This window comes from Aulonocara sp. 'chitande type north' Nkhata Bay, linkage group LG5 (genome assembly GCF_057382095.1).
Source record: "Aulonocara sp. 'chitande type north' Nkhata Bay isolate Kocher_YH1m ecotype deep benthic linkage group LG5, A_spYH_male_GT1.1, whole genome shotgun sequence".
Taxonomy (NCBI): Eukaryota; Metazoa; Chordata; class Actinopteri; order Cichliformes; family Cichlidae; genus Aulonocara; species Aulonocara sp. 'chitande type north' Nkhata Bay.
In genome coordinates, this window is record NC_141348.1 from 24,375,444 (window position 1) to 24,399,540 (window position 24,097).

General features: G+C 40.5%; 2 protein-coding genes across 3 annotated transcripts; one reads left to right on the forward strand and one right to left on the reverse strand.

Annotated features, from left to right (window-relative positions):
- Positions 1 to 3,238: 3,238 nt before the first annotated feature.
- Positions 3,239 to 5,832, reverse strand: LOC147330637 (uncharacterized). The gene has a single exon (XM_086292353.1). It carries the CDS (start codon positions 5,789 to 5,791, stop codon positions 4,238 to 4,240), a length of 1,554 nt encoding a protein of 517 aa, XP_086148479.1. The 5' UTR covers positions 5,792 to 5,832; the 3' UTR covers positions 3,239 to 4,237.
- A 5,197-nt stretch (positions 5,833 to 11,029) lies between these two features.
- thumpd3 (THUMP domain containing 3) lies at positions 11,030 to 23,683 on the forward strand. Of its 2 annotated transcripts, none has more exons than XM_086292354.1 (10): positions 11,030 to 11,118; positions 11,462 to 11,787; positions 11,885 to 11,962; positions 12,045 to 12,470; positions 13,032 to 13,162; positions 18,278 to 18,347; positions 18,804 to 18,919; positions 19,009 to 19,113; positions 19,351 to 19,474; positions 23,202 to 23,683. In XM_086292354.1, the coding sequence occupies exons 2-10, from the start codon at positions 11,542 to 11,544 to the stop codon at positions 23,391 to 23,393; spliced, it is 1,488 nt and encodes a 495-aa protein (XP_086148480.1). In that variant the 5' UTR covers positions 11,030 to 11,118; positions 11,462 to 11,541; the 3' UTR covers positions 23,394 to 23,683. The 2 variants fall into 2 exon arrangements, with proteins under 2 accessions (XP_086148480.1, XP_086148481.1); XM_086292355.1 differs by lacking the exon at positions 11,030 to 11,118 and adding an exon at positions 11,139 to 11,350.
- Positions 23,684 to 24,097: the final 414 nt, after the last annotated feature.

Genomic DNA, 24,097 nt, shown 5'->3' on the forward strand with positions numbered 1-24,097 from the left:
TCAATAGCAGTGTATTTGGGTTTACCTGTGACATGTAGCTGTACACTGTGAGAAATATGAAATCCATAAATATCAACAGACACTCCTATATGTGAAGCACGATCACAAATAAACATAGATAGCAATTCATAAAAACAGACATGTAAATCTATAAAAGAGATGATGGTTTTAAACCCTCCATCATATCTCACCTACTAGATTTTCTCTGAGCTTTTTCCATGTGTATAATTGTCCATTTTCTTCTTCATATGATAGGATACTTGAATATTTGGCTGTGTGATGATACATATGATGTCTCTTTTTTCCCATGTCTGTTTTTCTTATTTTGGCTTCTTCTTTTTCCATGTTCTATGAATGGGTTTGTGCTCATTCCCAGCTCAAAGCATTGTTCTGTAGCGCCCTCTGCCGGTCAATTTTTTAATCGGTTTGTCGTGTTCGGGTAAATGAAAGAGGATATATCCCGGTGGCAAAAAAAATTCGTTTCTTTTAGTGGATTTGTAACAGCCATAAATTCTGTTATTTAGTTGTTTTGTAGTTATTGTGACGCAAAAGGCTTATCCGAATAAGGACACAAAACGTTTTACGACAGCTCCAAAAGCGCCTCTATTTGAAAACAGTCATGCGTATTTGGATAGAAAAACAGTCCCTCCAAATTACTTAAATATTTGTGTTGCCTTCACACACTGATAAAGTGTCATGAGGACTGTGATTCAGGAGTGCATATCTAATAACCCAGTCACATGTTTTTATTTTTAATCCTTTTTTTAAGAACCTATTGGCTTTATGGGTAACAGCAATTTCGGGTCTGTGAATCAGCTCTTTTCTGTGTTTCTGTGACTTAATATCACAGCGCAAGAGATTTAAATGATCTGTACATAATTTATCTATGTGTCCATTCATGACTATTAATATCAGCTATATAAAGGATCAGGCTTTGTTTCAGTCAGCTTTACCTTATGAGAGCAAAATGATCTCTGCTGGCTTCCTGACATTAGTATTATAACCTTAGTATGCAGATGCTCAGCTAACAACAACGCTCCATAACCACTGTAGCAATTTATCTGCAATAAATCATCAGTAGACAAAGCATTTGACAAAGCTTATATTTCTTTGTAATGCGGCTTATATAAAGCCTCTATGGATTGACTTTAGGTTTACATTTTGTAATACAGTAAGCTTAAACAACCCCATGTCAACATAACTTGTCAGAACACAGTAGATTGAGTTCTCTGACTAGCAATCAAAATAATGACCTGTGACTCATTTTCATTAATTAGTCTTAATAGTTATTTTTATTCAACAAGTCATGCAGCAGAACATTAAAATAGTCTATAGTTGTCGTTTGAAAGCAATTTCACACTAAAGCCTTCCAGTCACATCAAGTTACTATGTAAATAAGATGTGGTAATATGAAGGAATTACACAGGTTCATAGACATAACCTGAATATTCACAGTTTCTGTGGAAAGGGTTTTGGTCTCTGTTGCTATGATAACAATGGTAAAGGCGCCTGTGCCGTAAATCTGCTGAAATATGAAAGAGAAGCTGGAGATGAGCTGGTATTCTCATTCAGTCTGTCAGTCATTGCGTTAGTGGGAGCAAGTTTGCTCCATGCTCCAGCTGTCAATAGTTCACGGCCTCCAGCGCGGTGACGTCATATATAGGTCGGGGCAGATATAGGGCTTCGGAGTTGACGTCACGCCGCAATGCATTGTGGGAGCGCGGCGGCATTTTCGGGGTCTACGAATCAAATCAAACACACTGTGTTGGAACGACGATTACAAGATGCTTAAAAGCAGCTTAAAAGAGAATGGACTGTATAGAGACCGATTGCGTCCAGAGGCGAAGCGGCGGTACTTGCAGAAAATAGCGTGCATTGGAAATGTGGACCCGTATGAAATACGGCCGTGGAGTAGAAACCCTGAAGACCAACCGCTATTGACGTTATTTATTGTTCTTAAAGCAGACTGGTTAATAATAATTTCACCACATGATATTTTCAAATTATTTTGTATTTGCTTAAATAAATGCATAATTCAAAGACTGTAATTTTTCATTGTATATCAAATTACAATTGGACATTTTAGGTGTTCCCTAAATTTTAATGTAGGCATCAGGACATAGATATTTTTTATTTTGCTTCTTTTTATTCAGATTCAAGCTGAGTACGATTAAAAGTTGTTGGGGTTTGTTTTTACTTAGACTGAAGTTTGTATTCATATCTACTGATATTAATTCATTGTTATCTTAATATAGCTTAAGGTGGGGTGCATGCATACCCATATGGAAACGATATATACATAAATCTTATAAAGTCTGTATCTGTCTTGTGTGAAACTTGTATGAAAAGCATACAAGAGTGAAAACAGATATAAGATCCCTTGAAAAATTATATACATGAAACTTGTATATTTTGGATACTTACTAAAACAATATATGAAAGTAATGAGAAAGTGGCCACCTTCATGAGTGAATCGCATAAGCCTTATATGATTCACTATATGAAGTAGGCCACATCTTATGCAAGTCTTTTATAAGTTTTTTCTATTTCTTTTCCATATGGGTATACTTGAGCTTGTATGTATACTTTTTACCCTGTGTGAATAAATTCAAACTTCTGCACCCAATTCTTCCTTTTTAAAGTCATTAAAATGTATACTGTAAAGTTAGAGAAATCATTAAAAGCCCCAAACTACAATATAATATTCATAATCATTATAAGAGCCTCTAAACTTCTCACCACATCTGTATGAAACTCCTGGCACTATTTTTGGTGATCCCAGCATCTGTTGACAAATTTGGGGCGGACATCATAGTAATTTAACCTTAGTTATGGTTCATACTAGGTTTTGCAATATTATTTTATAATTTTACACATTTGACTTTCTTATATATTTCATTATTTTACTATCACTTACCACACTTTATATTTTATCAAAACATTTCTTTCTTATAGCATTTTGTGAGCTGATTTTGGTCCAACTGTAATTATTACAAAAGGACATCTTAACTGTATAATCAGTGTGTTGTTTATACAGTTAAGATGTCCACAACCAACAATGAAAAGAATAAAAATAAACCTTTGAACCTCTCAAGGCGCACCCTTGTAGTTTGATCAGGGGCTTGTCGGTTTACAGAACTTCTCTGAATGGCTGACACCCTTACCAAACGCCGGGTAACTTTACAGTTCTTAATCATACTTGCCCCTTAAAAACCCTCAATAAAATCTGAAATTCAAGTTGGTCTCAGCTGCTCTCCACTCTGGATTCTTTAATAATTGAGATTTCAGCGGTGACTCTGTCTGATCTCAGTTGCCACGCACTCGCCTTCTCCATACTTTGCTCAGACATAAGCGCTCTTTCAGACTCATTGAGTCTACCTGCAGGTTTCCTGGAATCAAAATGAAAGTAGAGAACAAAAATCACTCAAGAAATCTCATCCTCGTCACCAAGATTGTTGTGGAAAAATACACTGAGCATCGACCCAAACTGACTCAGATTTATCGAAAGAAACTTCAAACCTCTGCAAAAGGATCAACACAGCACCAACGGGGTTCGTACCAGCACTGACAAACAGGCAAAATAATAACAGCTCCTCTATAGCCATACAGATACAGTGAAAATGAAAGTGTTTTTGAATTTTATTTTCTGTAAATCATTTGATTTATTTAATAAATTAAATATTATATTTTAGAGGCCGTTCTAATCTGATATTCCATTCTAGGCAAATTGACAGCAAATAAAACTAAGTACACTTTTAAAACTTTTTTTTAAATTCATTTTTATTTGAATTCAATTCAATTTTATTTATATAGCGCCTAATCACAACAACAGTTGCCTCAAGGCGCTTTCTATTGTAAGGTAGACCCTACAATAGTACAGAACCCAACAATCATATGACCCCCTGTGAGCAAGCACTTTGGCGACAGTGGGAAGGAAAAACTCCCTTTTAACAGGAAGAAACCTCCAGCAGAACCAGGCTCAGGGAGGGGCGGCCATCTGCTGCGACCGGTTGGGGTGAGAGAAGGAAGACGGAATAAAGGACAGAAAAATGCTATAATGTAATGTGGTGAAATTATTATCAACCAGGTGGTTCATGAGACAATTATTTTAAAGTAGTCTGGTTTTAACATTAACAATGAAGAATTATAATAAAAATGTAATGCATCTAGGCTACGTCCACATGTACCCAGGTATTTTTGAAAACGCAGCTTTTTAGATGCAGGTGTCAGGTAAACTTTAACGTGCTCGTGAGAAAACCCTAGAGAAGAAATTAGGTCTCTTCAATGGGGCATTTCTTTTGAAACTTTTGACAATCAAGTTTTCAATATTGTCTTGGCCATTAAACATTAACTCCAGGACAGTGTTTGGATTTTTCCACTTTTGCCGGAGTTCATTGTACACTTTCACACTGACTTCTTCAGTGTTCTCTAAGGACATTTTAAGCTTTTGGGACAAAATTTTAGCCCAAATCCTGTGGGTAAACCTGTTCATGATGGCTTTATCTGCCCCTGGAGGCAATTTCCTTGCCTCATTTGCGTTGCTTATAGCGTGCAGAACCAAATCTTTAGTGAAGCTTTCAACAACTTTTACGTACTCTTCTCGGTTTTTATATATAGTGAGTACTCTTTTTGGTAAGGCCAACAGGTGTTTTGTAAATGTTGGGACAGTAATATCGTCAAGCTGTTCCCTCAGACATAAAATCAAATACTTCTCCTTGCAGTTATGTGCTTTGCAAAGATTGGTGAAAATGTCCTTGTTGATATTAGTCAGCCTTTTTGGAGATAGATCCAAATCCCTCTCGTCAATCTGAGGCCAGATTTTTTCAAGCAGGCGATCGCTGATAGAGTCGGAGTTGTGGCACCGTGTGAAGTCCTTGTATTTAGACGAGGCTTTGCCTGCGGCCTCTGAAACTACCAACTGAATAACTTTATAAACACAAATCTTTTCTTCAGACAGATAATCAGATGCCAGAGTGACATCATAAGAACCAAAATCTGAATCAGACTTATGGACTGACCTATGTAGTGTTTTCTTCACAGGCTTTTCCAGGGGGGAAGCTTCTATGTTGTCCAAGTCTTTTGAGTAGTTTTTCTTCAAAAAGCTCTTCTTCGGTTCCACTGTGTCTGCGGTGAGGGTTTGAGGAAGAAACATCTGGGACGACACAGACGCTTCTTCCTCAGATGAATCACTAAAACCAATAAAAACATTTAGATATATGTTAGGTGGCGTTGGTGCACGATGCAGTGATATTTCGCTTTTTTCACTGTCAGCTGTGGATGTTTTATCAAGACTGCTCTCCTCTGCAGTCAAATGCAGCTTGAGGTTTTTTGAGTCTGAAGAGTCCTCCAGTCCTGGAGTTTCTGTTTCTTCATTATCACCGTGGTCATCTACAGAAATTTCTTTCAGGATGCTGTCCTTTGCTCCTGTTTCTTCTGTTTTCTCAGGGGACTCTGTGTCCACTGAGTGAAGACAGGCCTCATCAGTCTGCGTGGACACTGGATCTCCCTTCTCCACGGTTGTGTCCATTGCGTCCTCTAACATGGAACAAAGTTTCAACATGTCTTTCAGCAAAGTGGAAGGCAGCTCAGTGTTGCAGTACTCTGGGTTGAACTGCAGAGATTGCCACTGTGGTACAATTGTACCAAAAAAGTGGTCACTTAAGGACTTCCATGTTTCCACTGAGGTGTTACTGTGTGGAGTTGTCATGTTTAAGTTTGTATTACTATTTCTCTGACTCTGAAATGTAGAAGAGGAAATAAATTGTTGGCTGGTTGGAGTTGGACTAGGCATGTGTGCTCTTTGTAAACCAAATGCTTGGGAGTCTGGACGGCTCCTTTATATAGGTTTAAGCCCCGCCCACGTTCGGCTGCAGCCACTGTGACGTCATCCACTTTTCTTTGACGTTGAACCTTCAAAGGTTTGGGGGCGGGGTTTAAGCTAATAGGGCTTCGGAGCGTGATGTCACGGGGGTGGGCGTGGAAAGGATTTTGGCCCGATTCACCATTTTGGGGGTCTAAGCTAGGAGCGATAGCATAGCCATGGTTCGTACTTGCTGTGTGCTTGGCTGCAATGTTCGATCTTACGACCGGCACGGGAATAAGGTTGGATTGTCTTTTTATGCTTTCCCAACCTGGAAGCGACATGAGGCAGCTCGTGTATCGATGTTACCAAACGAAGGCGTCTAGCCTGGATAGCTGTGAGATGAGCTGACGTGCAGCTCTCTTCCATCTCCAAATATCTGTTGGTGCTCCAGACATTTTCAATCCGGTAAGTTCTAAATATGTTCATATCTCTCTTTATAGCCTATTAGTTTCATTTTCGATGCGCTCTGAGCTCATAGCAAATTAGAACAAACATCCTACTGAGTGATTTTGCAGAACTACCGTCTATTTATAGAGTTGCTAATTATTTGGCATTATTGCAGCAAACCAGCCGATGAAATGGATGAAACATCATGACTGGTTTCCAGCGCTACACGAGGGACCTGCTTCAAACAAACCACCATGCCAATCAGATTACTTCTTCCATGTGAGGGTGAAGAGGTGACCCTTCTGGATAAGATGGTGACGGTTTGCTGCGTTTGGTGAACAGTGTGATAATAAAACCAGAGAAGAATGAAACCTGCTCCTGTTAAATGTTCTTAAGTCTTGTGCTGTTATTTTTTCAAAAGATACAGTAAATAAAGTAATGTTAGTAGTGGGTGATATCATGTAAACACTCATGATTTGGTGTAAACATCTTGTCATTTGTAAACTGTAAATGACATGGATTCTACACTGTTACTGATGTGATGTTCTATAAAGTGGTTTTAATAAAAAAAAAAAAAAAAAAGGCAAAATAATTTAGTTTCTTTATTCAACTTTTGAACAGTGGGACTCAGTCAGTACATATTCAGTAAATGCAAATTATTTACACAGCAGTGCACTACAGGCATACATCTAGACCCCTAGATAAAACATGATGTAAACGTGAGTACAGGGACAGGGTGGAGCAACAGTTTGACAACCCTCGGAGTATGTGGCAGGGACTAAACACGATCACAGACTTTAGAGGGAAACCCAGCACACCGCAGACCACGGCCTCTCTGTGTGAGGATCTAAACGTATTCTACGCTAGATTCGACGCAGCGAACACCATGAGACCGGACAGTGTGCGCACCGCGGATGACGTCAGTGTGCACACTGTGTCTGAGGAGGATGTGCGGAAGTGCTTCAGGAAGGTGAACGCGCGCAAAGCTACTGGTCCGGACGGGATTCCCGGCCGCGTCCTCAAGTCATGCGCGGCTCAGCTGGCTGGAGTGTTCACACACATCTTCAACCTTTCCCTCTCTCTGTCTGTAGTCCCAGCCTGCTTCAAAATGGCCACCATCGTCCCTGTACCCAAATCCTCCACCATCTCCTCATTGAACGACTGGCGACCTGTAGCCCTGACCCCCATCGTAAGCAAATGCTTCGAGAAGCTGGTCAGGGACTTCATCTGCTCTGCACTACCCGACTCACTGGACCCTCTACAGTTTGCATACCGCCACAACAGGTCCACTGATGATGCCATAGCCCTGACACTACACACTGCCCTGTCACACCTGGAGAAGAGAGACACGTATGTGAGAATGCTGTTTGTAGATTACAGCTCAGCATTCAATACCATCGTTCCCTCGAAGCTGGACAGGAAACTGCAGGATCTAGGACTGAGCAGCTCCCTCTGCAGCTGGATCCTTAGCTTCCTGTCTGACAGACGCCAGGTGGTCAGACTGGGCAGCATCACCTCATCCCCCATCACACTGAACACTGGTGCTCCACAGGGGTGTGTACTGAGCCCTCTCCTGTACTCACTCTACACCTACGACTGCACAGCCACTAACAGCTCCAACATCATTGTGAAGTTTGCGGACGACACTACAGTGGTGGGTCTTATCACCAACGGTGATGAGACGGCTTACAGGGAGGAGGTCAGCGCCCTGACCCACTGGTGTCAAGACAACCATCTCACCCTCAACGTCGCAAAGACAAAGGAGTTGATAGTGGACTTCCGGAGGTGCAGAGAAGTACACACCCCCATCACCATCAACGGCGCTGCTGTGGAGAGAGTGAGCAGCTTCCGGTTCCTTGGAGTACATCTGGCTGAGGATCTTACGTGGTCAGTACACACAAACAAAACAGTGAAGAAGGCGCAGCAGCGCCTCTTCTTTCTCAGGAGACTGAAAAGATTCGGCATGAGCCCCCGCATCCTCAGAACCGTCTATCACTGTACCATTGAGAGCATCCTCACTGGATGCATCACCACCTGGTATGGCAACAGCACCGCCTACAACTGCAAAGCTCTCCAGCGAGTAGTGCGGTGCTCTGAACGGATAATTGGAGGTGAGCTTCCCTCCCTCCAAGACATCTACAGGAAGCGCTGCCTGAGGAAAGCGGGGAGGATCATCAAGGACTCCAGTCACCCCAGCCATAAACTGTTCAGACTGCTTCCATCAGGAAGGAGGTTCTGCAGCATCCGGTCCCGTACCAGCAGACTGAGAGACAGCTTTTTCCATCAGGCCATCAGACTGCTGAACACGTCATAGACACCTCAGCTTCACTACTGGAACTTCAACATTATGCACTCCACACTGTATATAAATGCCACTTGTTTTGCACATTTTCAACTCTGTATATTTTATATATTTTATTATTATTATTATTATTATTATTGTTATTATTATTATTATTATTATTATTTTTATTACTATTTAATTTGTAAAAATGTGTATACACACACACACACACACACACACACACACACACACACACACACACACACACACACACACGTAGGAAAATATTTAGTATACACATCCAGAAATGCATACACTATTATATATTGTACATATATTTATTAGTTTCAGGTTGGCCATTCTTGTATTTTGCTCGTTTGTGTTGTTGTGTTTGCACATCTCTGTTGCTTGTGGGGCTCGCACACAAGAATTTCACTCGCATGTGCTGTGCCAGTGTGCCTGCACATGTGATGTGACAATAAAAGTGATTTGATTTGATTTGATTTGATGGCATTATAGCAGTGACAACTCCTCCACAGTAGCAGGTGGGGTTTTTCTTTTTTGAGGACGGCTCCTTTTACCTGTCACTACAGATGGTCTGTGTATGTTTTGATCAAGAGCCTTTTTTTGGGCAGCTGAAGAGAAGTCGTCTATCTTATGGCCAACCTCTGGGTGTATCTTGGTATTATTACCAGGCAAAACCCAGTATGCAGGTTCATCTGTAACAGTCCTTGTGCCACGGATCAACACTGTTCCGTCTACTTTAGACAGAAGAGCAGCGACGTGGGTGCAGGTCTCTGCGACTCCGGCCATACAGGTGCAGCGGGCGGCTTCAACCTTCCCTGTGATGCTCACAGTGACCCATGGCTGCAATGCTGGTTCATTCAGTCTTAGAGTGCAGCACCTGAAACACACACAGACAAAGTTCATTTAAAGACAAGAACTATGAGCCAAGGCCGACACAAATGTGTTTAATCTACTTTATCATAAATGTAACAAAGTGTCAAGAAAGTTAGCACATACATGTAATTTTTCATTTCTTTATGTGTCCATCTATAGAACGCTGCATGTTATAGTCTAAATCTGTCTGTTCTGTCAGAAACCTGCCTGCAGAAAATGAACCTAAAGTATGTAATGCAAGGATGTCATCACTTTAGAGATGGAGAAAGCATAAAGTGACAATTATGAATCACTTAATATGTTAAGGAGATTCTGCAGGTCATTAATCAAAGTATAAAACTAAAATAAAATGTATTTTTAGTGACACAAGATACAAATATGGAAGCAAGATGTATAATTAGAATTATTTATAATAAACATTAATAAATCATTGCAATTTCTTTAACCATAGAGAATAACTAAATCCTTCAGGACAGTGTCTCATCAATGCACTGAACTCACTATGTTATCCACCTAACAGTCTCCACATGTTCTCACTGTAATTTCCCCTCATGAATGAATTTATGCTGCAGTAATCTGAATGTTTGCAGGGAAATCAAACGCATTTCACTCGCTGTACTCGAGCTGACTTACCTTTGATTGAATGACGACTTGTACGCGCTGACTCCACAGATAAGGTATGAAATATATCAGGCTACGTCAATAGCGGTTGGTCTTCAGGGTTTCTACTCCACGGCCGTATTTCATACGGGTCCACATTTCCAATGCACGCTATTTTCTGCAAGTACCGCCGCTTCGCCTCTGGACGCAATCGGTCTCTATACAGTCCATTCTCTTTTAAGCTGCTTTTAAGCATCTTGTAATCGTCGTTCCAACACAGTGTGTTTGATTTGATTCGTAGACCCCGAAAATGCCGCCGCGCTCCCACAATGCATTGCGGCGTGACGTCAACTCCGAAGCCCTATACAAGATGATGATTATACCGCCCAGGATGTCATAATTTGTCCAAGTATTAACAAGACCTTTAACAATCAACAATCTAAGAGGCTCTCCGTGGGTCAACTCTTTTTTTTCTTTTTCTTTTTTTCTGTTCACATATATGGACACCCAAATTACAATTCTCTTGGCACCCCGTAGGCGACTAGTTATATGAAAGGAACAGAAATATGTGAAATGTGTTAAATATTTAATCGATTTGCTCATTTATGTGGTTCACCAAACGCATTACAATTTTACTTTGAATGCGTACAGTCTCTGTTTCCGGTTTGCATCGCGTTTGTGTTTAAACTTTGACGTACAGGGGACAAGCGGGTGCTTCTATGCCCTGAATTATATTGTACGTTTTTGTCAAAATCCTATACGATTTCTATTATAATATTTCCAAAGCATTGTTCCTGATGATTTTTTTTCAAGTTGCACATCATTTTTTTGTTAACGTTTTGTATGTATCTAAATGTTAATTTCGAAAAAAATAAATGTGTTGCTGACTTGAAGTGACTTCATTCTTTTTTCTTTCTTTTTTTTGTTTTTTACTTCATTCTTAACCCAGTGTGGGGTTTCTGAGATTCAACCCAGGTCTAATAGCTCAAGATATGCTTTTATTTTGAAGAATGTAGACCGGAAAAAAGTGAAGCTGTTGCTGTTGTCGAGCGGAAGCAGCATGTTGTTACCTCGTGTGTGACAGGTTGGTCTTAATACATTTAGCAAACATAATACAACTTAGTCTTAAAAGGTTTTTGTGTTCAGACGGTGGGCTTGATGCATAAATACATATTTATATGGGTTAGCAGTTAAATATAAAAGCGTGTCAGCGGCTAACGCTTCGTGGCTTTGCACGCGAAACCAACTTTTAGTCATTTAAAGCTAGCGTTAGCCAGCTAACTGAAAGCTTTATTTCCCGAGAAGTAACAATAAAGGTCTTTGCTTACAGTGGTTAGGCACACAGACATTCATGCTAATTTAATGCCACTCACTATTTAAAAGACGTTTAAATAGTATAATGCTTCGTCACATATGTCTCCATCCAGGTGAGCTGCAGTGCTTGATATTGATTGTCACAGACACAAGTATATCCGTGTCTATTGAAGATTGGGCCTCATATTAAAATATGTCCTGCGAAGAAGATGGACCTTCAGAGCAGGGCCCCAATTCTGTGGGACCATGCACCTCTTCTTCCTCAGAGACGGATGCCAAAAGTGGAGACGTGATTACTGTGACCATCGGGGCGACTGTGCCCACAGGTTTTGAACACACTGCTGCAGAGGAGGTCAAGGAGAAAATTGGGGTGGAGGCACGAATTAGCAAAGATCGCGGTCGCATATACTTTCCTATAACTACTGACAAGCTTTTCCAGGTAAAAATGTTGCCATGTTGGGTTTTTATGTCTGCTTTTTTCAAGCTTACCAATATAAAATCATTGTGTCTGATTAACTTGGCGTTCCCTGCTGTAGGTTCATCTTCTGAGGTCTGTAGACAACCTGTTTGTTGTCGTTGAGGAATATGATCATTACCAGTTTAAACAATCCAAGGTAAACCAGGCCCGTCTTTATTCTCGATGCTGATGTTAGGTGCATGTCATTGTCAGGATAACAAACACACTGGCTTCTACAGGAGGAGACATTGATGGAGCTGCAGCAGCTCGCCTCCAAACTCCCCTGGACTAATGCCCTTGAGGTTTGGAAACTAAATGGAACACTTAAAAAGAAGAAAGGCCACCGAAAAGGAGGCAGCACCACCAAAGTGAAACCTAGCAGGAACACAGCTGATGTAGCTGCTGCTGACACTGAGCAGCAGCTACATCAGGTGGTGTCTGCTGCTGAAAGCCATTTGGAGGCGGATAGCGCAGCTGACGCTGAGCCCTGCGAACAGGACTCGCAAGAGGCAGCGCCTGAGGCCAGAGTCATCAAGTTTCGCGTGACATGTAACAGGGCCGGTGACAAACACAGCTTTTCCTCTAATGAGGCAGCTCGAGACTTTGGGGGAGCTGTGCAAGAATTCTTCCAGTGGAAAGCAGACATGACAAAGTTTGACATAGAGGTAGGCACGCTTCAGCATTGATAGATGCAAAGTAAACACCATCACATTATATCACACAAAAAAGAGTGAATATTGCGAGGCATATTAGGGAGTAACAAAGTAATTAACACTTTCCATTAAGGTAAAGTGTTTATATCATGTGACAAGATGAGAAAAATGCTTTAGCACCTTAAAGATTAAAATATTGGAGATGGTGTGTACATTTTGCAAATCAGTGTTCAGTCCCCCCCCACACACCACCACCAAGAAAAACACCTGTCACACTGTGGTGAAAATCACATCTATTAATCTACTACTTTATTACACTCTCCACCACCTCTTGCCAGCTTTTTAGTTTGCTTTTATTTATATCAAACCTTCTACTAACTGTTATTTTCAATTTTTAACGACCTGCAGATCTGTTTCTCTTAATTTAGTCCATATGACAAAGTAAAACATGTCAGTTACAGAACTTTGCAATTAATTAATTTTAATCCGTTAAATAATTTCAGCACACTCACAATGATATAATATAACATATAAAAGTGCTCCAGGACACATTAGTAATCTTTCTCCTTATAGGTCTTACTCAACATACACAATGAGGAGATGGTGATTGGTATTGCACTAACTGAAGAGAGCCTTCATAGGAGAAACATCAGTCACTTTGGACCCACCACCCTGCGGTCCACTTTGTGCTACGGCATGCTGAGGTAAGTCTTCTAACAACAATTGCACTGTTTGAGTCCAAGAGTTGATGGGATGTGATTTCCAATAATTTATGTCACATAATGTTTTCTTGACATACTTGCTTTGAAGTGGACATGAAACACTACATGTACAAAGGCTAATTTACACCATGATGGCCTACTCTTAAAAAAAAAAACAAAAAAAAAACCTCATAGTTTTAACTCTGTCTGTGAAGCTGGACTTAATACATAAATGTTTAAAAGTTTTTGGAGCATGTTAAGCACCGTCTTGTGCCAGGACAGAACATGATGTCACTGGGTTTTTTGGTTGGTTGTTTGCTGCTAATAAGCTTTCATTAGTTTATGTTCGCTAACTTTTGACAGAACTGACAACTCAGTGGAAACTCGTAAGGACACTAAAACTAAAAAGCAGTTTAAGAGGGTCAGTTGTGTCCTGCCCCTGGCTGCAACAGTGAGTTTTACGTTAGGATATTCTGTCCACTTTTACTCTGTCTTAGCAGTAAAAGGCTCTACTAGCTCAAATGAAAATCCACCTGTCAGCCATAATGTTCGGGTTTGTAGAGAAAAGCCCATTTCAGTGAGTTGCACTGGTGGTTCACCGGACCAACAAGTTGGAGTCCAACAGTGTTCGCTGTCCACAAGATGTTATCAGCACCATTTTATGCAATAAAATAGTCTTTCTTTTCCCAGGCACTCCCAAACAGCTTAGAACATAAGCAGCTACTACATCTGCATCACACCACAGACATAACTAAGCTTCTTATTGAAGCATGATTAGGAATCCTGATATCTATTAGCCTGTTTATAGAAGTCTCCTTCACATAGAGTTGGACTTCACTTTTTCTTACTTCTAGTATGATGACAGTGACAATAGTGTGAGATAAGAATTTCTAAAAAAAAAATGAAACCACATTAACCTGTTTTTCCTGCCAAGATGCTGATAACAAACCTAGTTATGTTTGCCAATGGACTGAGAACTCGAAAGTGCTTTTGTGCAACGTGCCTCATTCACCTGATCAAGTACTTGATTTACTTTTTCTTTCATAAGTGCTTTTTGTGTAACATTCACACTGTGATGATCGCTCTGATGGAGCAAATTGGGGTTGAGTATCTTGCCCAAAGATATTTGGCATGTACACTGTAGCAGCCAGGAATCGAACCACAAACCTTCGGATTAGTAGATGACCTGGGGCCCGTTCTTCGTACCTCGCTAAGTAGGTTAGCCGGATTAGATTGTTGACGATTTCGCGTGATCCTGGATCAGTCGGTTCCCCGAAGCTCATCCGGGACTTGCTGTCATAGCAACAGAGCCGTAAGCGTAAACCTGCTCGGGAGCAGGTTTACTTTATGTAAACAGGATTAGATCGCGGCCACGCAGGTATGTCCGCTTCATTTATACGAAAGCAACAGCGATATTTTTCCACTGTTTCACCATAAATAAATATTATCAATGTAACTAAAGATAATGCAGCACTTGATCCTTTTATTGATGTCACACAGATACATACAGGTCATTTCCTAAAAAAGGGAAATGAACTATTAACATTCTATTACATGTATGTGATTATTACAGATGTAATTCATATTTCAGAGTAGTAATTGTAAATTACTTCGTGTAATCAAGATGAGAGACCACGGCTATAAAAGCGAAGGTGGATTTGGGAAGCCTGTCGCAGCCATGTCCTGTCCGTATACGCGACCAACCCATTGCGGAAGGTGCAAGATTGATAAGGAGAGTCCTCAGAATTCAGCGTATATTGCGGGACAGACAGGATCCTTTAGCTCAGCGCGACAGTGTGCTCATAGAGAGATATCGATATTCCCGTGAGGGTATTATTTACTTAACCAACTTGTTGACGAGGGGGTGCAGGACCACCACCTGTCTTTTTTTCCTCTGCCCTTTTCTTGGTTGCTGTTATGAACAAACTAACAGAGTATTACAGGCCAGTATTACCTTGCCAAGAGACGCAAAGCAATCTAAGAGATAAATATTACCATTCTGTAGAATACTCCTGTATTCCACTTTTACTTGTTCCCATGTACTTGTGGGTCCTGTTGTGGCTCTAATGTGAAAGGGGATATAATATAACATATTATAATATAATATAATGCCATATGATATTGGACAATATAGTGTCATATGATAGATCTACCCTACCGCCTACTGGTGTTGGCCAGAGGGGCCGATGGCGCGATATGGCAGCCTGGCTACAACCGTAGCTGCCTCCACCAGTGTGTGAATGTGGGAGTGAATGAATAGTGGTATCGTAAAGCGCTTTGGGTGCCTTGGAAAGCGCTATATAAATCCAATCCATTATTATTATTATTATTAAATTACCTACGAGTTTGATTTGTCAGCAACTTTCTGCCAGCCCTCTCTCCTTGCTTTTGCAGCCTTTGCAGTGTTCTCTTGCGTTTTAATTAAACTCTGAAACTCCTGAAATCCCTCACTCATGAGTTCTTGCTCTGCTGCCGGAAAATACCGAGCACGCCCCTTCGACATTTTCGCCGACCAATCAGCGGGTTGCCGATCAATGTTTCTACTATCGATGCGTAGCCCCTTTTACGACACCCAGTGATGTCACATTCCTGCGTCCAGCTGTAGTAATCGTCAACAGCAGGTGTGTTCGGGGAACCGGATTAGCGAGCTCACGGTTAGCGCGATGATTTGATCTTGGATGTGTCATTTGATCTTGGATGTAGTAAGCGACGTACGAAGAACGGGCCCCTGCTCTACCTCTACCTGAGCTGAGGTGGTGCGATGTTCATGTAGTAAACTGTTTGGGTGTGACTGATTTATTGCATATAATCAGTCTGATCACATCTTACAGACAGCAGCAGATTCTCTGGTAGAACCATTTATTGCTACAGAGACAGAGTGAACGTTGACAGAATATCCTTTTTTTGTCTCATTGTTTTCCAGTTAATTATCAGTTCTGTCACTAGTTAGCTAAAATAAACTAATGTAGGTCTGTTGGCAGCAACTGACCAACCAACCAATGACCCTAGTGATGTCAAGTTCTGTACTGGCACAAGATGGCGCTGCACATTGTCTAAAAGCTTTAACTTTTAAACTCTTGTTTTTTAAATCCAGCTTCACGGATAGACTTTGTTCGTTTTGTTGTTGTTAACCTGTCAGGCAACCAGAATTATGATCTGAATGCTCTGTTGTGCCAAGCACACCTGCTCTTCCAAGACGAGCTGTATACATTCTGTCTGTCTGTTGTTCATGTTTTTATTTTGCTTGCTTGTTTATTCACTTTCCTTATTATTATTTCTTCTTCCTGCTCCTTTTCACACATGGTTGTTGTGTTTTGTTGACAGAAGATGTGGTTGTTTTGTTTGATTTGTAGTACCAAGTGTGAAATAAATAAAAATGAAATGAAAATGAAATGAAATGAAATTATTTCTATTATCATATTTTTTCTATTTATTTCAACTACGTCAAAACTGAGAGATGGGAAAAATGTTTAGTCTGTTTGCCTGCAGCCTTTTAATTTCTTTATTTTGCAGATGTGTAGTAAACAGTGGTGCACGTTCACTGTTTGGCATAGTGTCCGATTCCAGTTTCATAGATATGACTGAGGCTCCAAAATCTTTCTGTTAAAAAGTGATGATTGTTGTGTTGATACTAATGAGGTTAGTGAAGGACTCCGACAGGTGGGTGGTGAGGCAGTCATTCTTGGCACCCTGTTGAAATGCAGGCATGTCCAACCATACTCTATTATACTAAGAGGAATTCCTCTGTGTTGCGATGTGTCTCCTAGTCATACGTCAGCCTTTATTTGAACGTGTAACAAAACACAATGAACTGTCCTTCTAACTCACATTTTCCTTAAAGATAAGAATGAGAGACAATAGATTCTAAATTCTTAAGCCTTTGAAACAGAGACGGTGATATTCACTTGAATATTTGGACTTCTCTTTGCATACATTTACAATTGTGTGGTTTGGACGTCATCAGCATGTTGGTGACTCTTCTATTGCCAGTTAAATAAAGCATGCACACATAACATAATAATATTTGGATAAATGAATTTCAAACTGTGAACATTTACACTTCAAGTTGGGAAAAACTTGTGGTCTGGTGGCTGCTTTCACACATAAAATTATGCACATTTTAATTTCTGTTGTAAGGTTAGGTTATTGATGGTGGTTGCCATCATCGCCTCACAGCAAGATAGTCCTGGTTTTGAAACCACCGGCTACCATCCTCCACGTGGAGTCTTTCTCTCCAGCCCTGTGGTAGATTGGTGACCTGTACAGGGTGTACATCCCCTCCATGACAGCTTTGATCCAGCCCAACCGTGACCCTGAAATGGATGGGGGGGGGAGGAAAGAATTAATAACCACTGATCACTGTATACATAAAATAGGAAGTCTGGCAAAGCAAAATAATCTGCAAATGGCACAGTGGTATGTTATAACAAGAGCTTGTTTGTTTTAATCCCACATTACCACCATAAAAGCACATTAGCACGTGAAATTCACAGGAATTCCTTCCTAATTTGGGAAAAGGTGAAAATCTGAGAAGCACAGGAATGTAGGGTTAGATTAGTTGTTTTGAAGGTGGGATTACATGAACACTGAACGATTTCTTTAAATATTTATCCATCATTGCTCTCGGTCCCTTTGGAAAGTATCTTGACAGTGTGTATAAAACCTTTATAACACATCACATTTCAACTGTACAAAATAATTTCTGTCAGGTTGTCCCACAGAATCAGAAAACATTGTTTATTGCAAAGCAGTGGAAATTTGTCTTGAACTTTACTTTCAGTGTATAAAAATAAAACAAATAAGACAGCACACAGCAAGATTAAAACATCGGTTTGAAAAGGAAAATTTATAAAATTCCATTATGAGCTGTTAATAATATTATTAGCAGTTAAGATGAATGATTTCTTGGCCGTTTGGGTCCTGGATGCAGGGACCCTGTAGCAGCAGGCTGATGGAAGGAGTTAAATGAGTAGTTGTATGTGCTGACTTTATGTCTGACTGCTGAGTTGGAGCATCTGAAGCGTGTAATATTGTTACAAAAGAAGCATATGAGAGGTAAATGTGATATAAGATGAAATGCTTATGAAATACGTTGTTCGTTTCCTTGTCTGTTGACAGGCTGTGTAAACCTCAGGCATCCGATGTAATACTTGACCCTATGTGTGGGACTGGAGCTATACCACTGGAGGTGAGACACAGCTTATCGTGACCCTGATAATGACCTTCAACTACATCAGTTTTTATAAGAAAGAGTAGATAATTTTGCACTACATAGTGAAAAGTGTACAAGTCAGTGCTTCCACACAGTTAGATCAATTCTCGTGGGTACCCATAAAAGAACTGACTTGATTAAGAAACTATAGATTGCACACTTCAAATATTGTTTTTGTTTTCTGAGTCAAGTGATTTGAGCCTGCAGCAGTCTGTAACTTATCTCTTGTATATTGCCATCCAAGCACCACATTCTGCAACCTTGCTATTACTGCGATATTGATCACACAACCTGGATACTGCTAAAGGTGGAGATTAACAAATATGTCTTCCGGAGACTCTGCAGAAGGCAGAATTATTCAGCGATAGCCTCAAGATCCAAATAACAATAAACCACAGGCCACTAATTGTGTATTGCTTTTCTTCTCTTCAGGGTGCAATTGAATTCAGCAGTTCATTCTACATTGCTGGCGACAACAATGACATGGCAGTTAACCGCACAGTCAACAATATATGTCACATCCAGAAACGCAGGGCCGACAAGGGCAGGTGAGAGTGAACACAGAGAGAATGAGACTGAACGCAGTACATGTGGTTGATGATCCCCATAACGATGTAATCTCTCTGGCTTCAAACAGAATATCTGGATTGCCTATTGACACAGTGCAGTGGGATCTGTGCAGCTTACCAATAAGGACCAGCTCTGTTGATATTATCATCACTGATATGCCATTTGGCAAGAGGTACCATAACCATCAACACTAGAAGATTTGTTTCCTGTATCTAGATTTTGAATGCTATAAGTGTATGTGTGGGTTTTTTTAATGCCTTTGCTGTTCAACACTTAGAATTAGATTGAAATCAGAAATTTAGATCACAGTATAACAAAAATGCACATGGAAGATGAGGCATTAAACCCACTTTAAAGCAACGCACTAAAGTAGCTGTGTGATGGTGGTTTTTTCCTGTTTTCTTAAAAGGATGGGCTCCAAGAAGAAGAACTGGGACCTGTACCCCTTATGTCTCAGGGAAATGGCTCGTGTGTGCAGACCAGGTTCGGGAAAGGCTGTCCTCTTAACCCAGGACAAGAAGTGCTTTGCCAAGGTAGCCATGTTAATGTTGCAGATAATGCATATTTGGGTATATATTCTCATGAAAGTTTCCAAGGAAGTTGAAATCAGTACAGGAGAAAGACAAAAAAAAATCCACAGTGCCACAAGTTTTATCTTGCTTTGAACTTTCCAGTAATTCATGTCAGATGATGTTTCCACATCATATTTCCTTAAATCTTGATACAGACCTTGGTTGCTTGCTTTAATCTGCTGAATTTACTTGGAAAAAAGTCATTCAGAATGTCTTTAATTTGCATTTTGTGATGTTCCTGCTAACTAGGCTTTTATTTTTTCATTTTTCAATGGTACGGCTATTACAGTCATTTGTGTAAATCACCCCGACACAGAAGTGGCAGACACACCAGCTTAACAAATCACTGTTGTACCTATTTGCTGAATGTAGCTCAGGATCAGTTGCACCCTGAGCAACCTCTGATGCTTTGTCTCTGACGTCGGGCAGGCATGCGTTCGTAGTACTGTAGAACAATACACATAAGTCACATGCTCCACCTGAGGAAGGTTGTCCTGCGTTGCATCTACACCCATTTATTATTTATTGTTTTGCAGTGAGTTTGAGATGGAGGTGTGTCGAGGTTTAGCCAATACGTGGGGTGTTTGTAAATATGTAAGTTGTCGCCATGGTGCAGTTTTAAAATTGATGCTGTCAGATTTTACGCCTTTTCTGTTTTGAAGTTCCCAGCTAGTTGCGCAAGCCTCACAAACTAACCAGAGCCTCTTTTAATCCCATTTTCTTATTGTATTACTTGCTGTCAGATTTCTGAAAGTAAGACAGTACTTGATATTTCTGGTAAAGAGAAGGCCACATTATATTCTGAGTTTGTAAAAATAAGAGGATAAATATTGTACCAAAAACATCATCAACAGGAAATAATCCCCTAAACCTTAACACATTAAACAGTGTATGAGAAAGTATGTTCAAACCTGAGGCCACAGCCCACACTGAAACCACAAAGTTACATGTGTGTTTTAGTATGTCCGGTGATGAAATGTGTTATTTTTATTTCATAGTAAAACTCTGTGCGGAAGAGATTTTGAGCCCAGTCTGGTTGGAGAAATATGTTCAGTTTCTCCAGGACTGCTTCAGTTACATTGACTTTTACTTCTTTAATAATATCTCTGATCTGCATAAACTTTACATTTGTCCCAATTATAAATCATGAGTCTCCAAAGCTGTCAGAAATTATCCCAAATATCTTCTTTATGTATGTTGATGTAGATCAATAGGAGGAATTACAGGAACAAGTTAAAAATGAGTAAAAACTTGCTAAACGTAGCTACAAGGACAGTCAGGGAATATGCTCAGTACCAGGTATTTGCTCTGTGTGGAAGGGCGTAAAGTCCCTGATGGGGATGCAGTGCAGTGATCGTGGCCTAATTTGTTGGCTGATGGATTTTTTTTTTTAACTGAACTATCACAGTGGGTGAAGGTTAATGGCATTTTAACACGTTCTTGCTTCACTATGTTGCCCTAGGGGTGCATCCTCACCATTTTTTCTTATACACTCAACACATCAAAGCCAAAATGTGATGATTCATTATTGTCATTAGGTTTCCTTTTGACTCCGCCTCCTCAGTAGTCATGAGCCTGATCATGAGCCCACAGTGTGCAAGTCGTACTGCTTGGAATGTGTAAAAGAAAAAAAAGATTAAAATGTGATGACAGATTTTAGGAAGAATTCAGCTGTTATCTCCCTTTTGCTGAGACTTTGTTTAGCAACACTGCTATCTTTGTGTGTGTGTGTGTGTGTGTGTGTGTGTGTGTGTGTGTGTGTGTGTGTGTGTGTGTGTGTGTGTGTGTGTGACCCCAACAGAGCATGCACTTGTGTTTTCAGCAGCTAAAATATTTTAGTCTAAAGCTAAAGTGGTGGACTGACTGATCATTATTATAGACCCACACTCAGGGATGGGAATTGATAAGAGTTTAGCGCTTCTGCTTCCCTTGTCGATATCACTCTATATGGATTCTCTCTCTGATTCCTATTCATTTCTCATTGGCTCCACTTGAGAGTCACCACCATCACTAAGCAGCTTATCAAAGACATTACATTTGTGCAAATTAATTGCATGCTGTGGGTCAGATGTTTGTTCATGTTGGAGGTATTTCCCCTCTTTTCTGTGATCAGCGTTGGGGTCATTAAATGGTAAATGGCCTGTATTTGTATAGCGCTTTACTCAGTCCCTAAGGACCCCAAAGCGCTTTACACTACATTCAGTCATTCACCCATTCACACATTCACACACTGGTGATGGCAAGCTACATTGTAGCCACAGCTGCCCTGGGGCAGAGGCGACAGAGGCGAGGCTGCCGGACACTGGCGCCACCGGGCCCTCTGACCACCACCAGTAGGTGGTGTTGCCCAAGGACACAACAACTGAGACTGTTGGAGCCGGGGCTCGAACCAGCAACCTTCTGATTACAAGACGAACTGCCGACTCTTGAGCCACAATCGCCCTGTCAAATAAGTAATTATTTCAAATATTATACACAACGCTTTCTTAAAAGTAATGCAGTACGGTACTTAATTATTCCCAAAGGGAGAGGAATTAGTAATACTACTCATTATATTATTTTCACTTTTCTTTATAAAATGACCTGAAACGCATCGTCTCATAATTACCATTTAACAGTATAAACCTGAGTCCCACACACCAACACAAATCTTCAAAGCGATCGCCACGGAGATTCTACTTTAGAAACGTGAACAAGTAGAAATGAAGGCTTCAGCCTGACTGCTCATCGCTACTTTTCTTGAACTTTAGGGTCTGGCTGCTGGGCTGGGGTCAGCATTCACTCATCTTTAACATCACTCTGGGTTCTAGGCTAGCTTAGCGTTTGCGTGCTCACAAAGAGCCAAAGTTTGCAGCACAATGCAGATGGCCTTTTTTTGTCTAAAATGCTGTCGACCTTTTAAGATAAAGTATTATCCACACTGTATCCATATCCACCACTATTTTCCTCCTCCGGCACATGACCGGGATGAATAGGCAGTCAGAATTCCAAGGAACTAAATTACTGGGAACCGGTTCTTGCTTCCTGCACTGCTGACATGCCCTGAAAAAGTTGAATGCAGCGGGGAGAAGGTGTCGGATTTACATTGTAGGGTTGAGTTAAAACAGATGATTTTGCAATGTTTATGTATTGTGTTAACAAATCAACATTGTATGTAACAATAGATTGTTGTTAGTTGTACAGTGTAGTTTAAAAAAATCCTCCTCTCCTAAAATATCACATTTTCAAACCAAGCAGTACTGCAGTGAACTTTTTTTTAACCTAAAAAGGTTTGAAGGGTAACAGGAATTAACCTTTCTAACGCAGTGAATAAAATAGTGTGTGGTAAGTTCCCAGCTTTACTCAATCATAAATGATTAATGCCACCAAACTGGAAAAAGCCAGTTCTGCTTGTTTGTTTCACCACTGCTATCCTTTAGCTGTTTAAAAAAAGGCTCATGTTTTATATGTTTACGCTGCTCTTCAAGTTTAAAGTATTTATGGTCGTTCTACTTAATGAATGATTTTTCCGGTTGAATTTGTCTTGAATTGATGTCTAAATAATCCCTCAGATGTTTAAGTAATGTGGGTTTAACTTTGCTCCGTCACGATAAAAAAACCCCACTTTCATTCACTGTTTGTCTATAATTTACATAAAACAAATGTCTAATTTGTTAGTTTGCCTTCATGGGATTTATGTCGTCTCCAGGCTATATCGAGGATGGGAGGGCTGTGGAGGAAGCTGCACACTGTTTGGGTCAATGTCGGGGGTTTACATGCTGGCGTTTACCTCCTCAAGCGGACCGGGGCGGTGTTTGGCCAAACTCCTGAAGATGTCCATGAGTCACGAGGAATGTGTAACACGCAGGGGGATGAAAAGGAAGACAAGGAGCTCTCCTAAGTGACACCCAGCATTTCAGTTGTGAATTTAAATTGAGCCCAGGTTAAAATGATTTTATTTATATTTAGCAATTGAATACATTTTTTTTTTTAAACAAGTTCTCCACTCAAGCATGCCAAGCAATTTTACTTTGTAATTCACCAAGAAGCTGTCATGATCTGCAAGTTTGATGGTTTTTACACTGTTTTCCTAAAGGTTGTTCACCTGTCATATTACTGTTCAGAATCCTGCTGAAGGTTGAGGCTGTACCCCTCAAATTAAATGTGTCCACTAATAAAGGCTCACTCATATTATCACTTGATTTAGTCATTCTTCACACCATTTGCACCAGTTGTCTCAGTCCACTCTTATCCCAAACACAGGACAGGAAAATGTTTTTTACCCCTCAGCTGTAAAAGGCTGATTGCTGTCACTTCACCGATGAGGTGGGTGTTGTGGAAACCTACGTTTGTGAATTTGGGAACAAGGCAACAGGATTTGTAAATTGATACCATAAGTATATCTTATGCGTTTGAATCTCAGTGACCTTGACCTCAAGGTCAAAGTCAGGTCACGTTTCCTGGAAATGTTTTGAATGCATTAATTATAAAAGGAAGTCACCTAGGGTTTTCAAGTTGTTATGGTAAGTGCACCTAGTAAGCGCTCTCGATTGGGGTGTTCACCTTCCTTTCTTTATCTTTCACAGTCAACGTGCTGACCTGAGC

What these genes read in the sequence shown, in the direction of transcription:
- LOC147330637 (XM_086292353.1), bottom strand. Translation starts at nt 5,791, where the DNA reads ATGCCTAGTCCAACTCCAACCAGCCAACAATTTATTTCCTCTTCTACA.
- thumpd3 (XM_086292354.1), top strand. Translation starts at nt 11,542, where the DNA reads ATGTCCTGCGAAGAAGATGGACCTTCAGAGCAGGGCCCCAATTCTGTG. An exon ending in TGACAAAGTTTGACATAGAG is followed by an intron (nt 12,471 to 13,031) that starts GTAGGCACGCTT and finishes TTCTCCTTATAG; the next exon opens with GTCTTACTCAACATACACAA. An exon ending in GATATGCCATTTGGCAAGAG is followed by an intron (nt 19,114 to 19,350) that starts GTACCATAACCA and finishes TTTTCTTAAAAG; the next exon opens with GATGGGCTCCAAGAAGAAGA.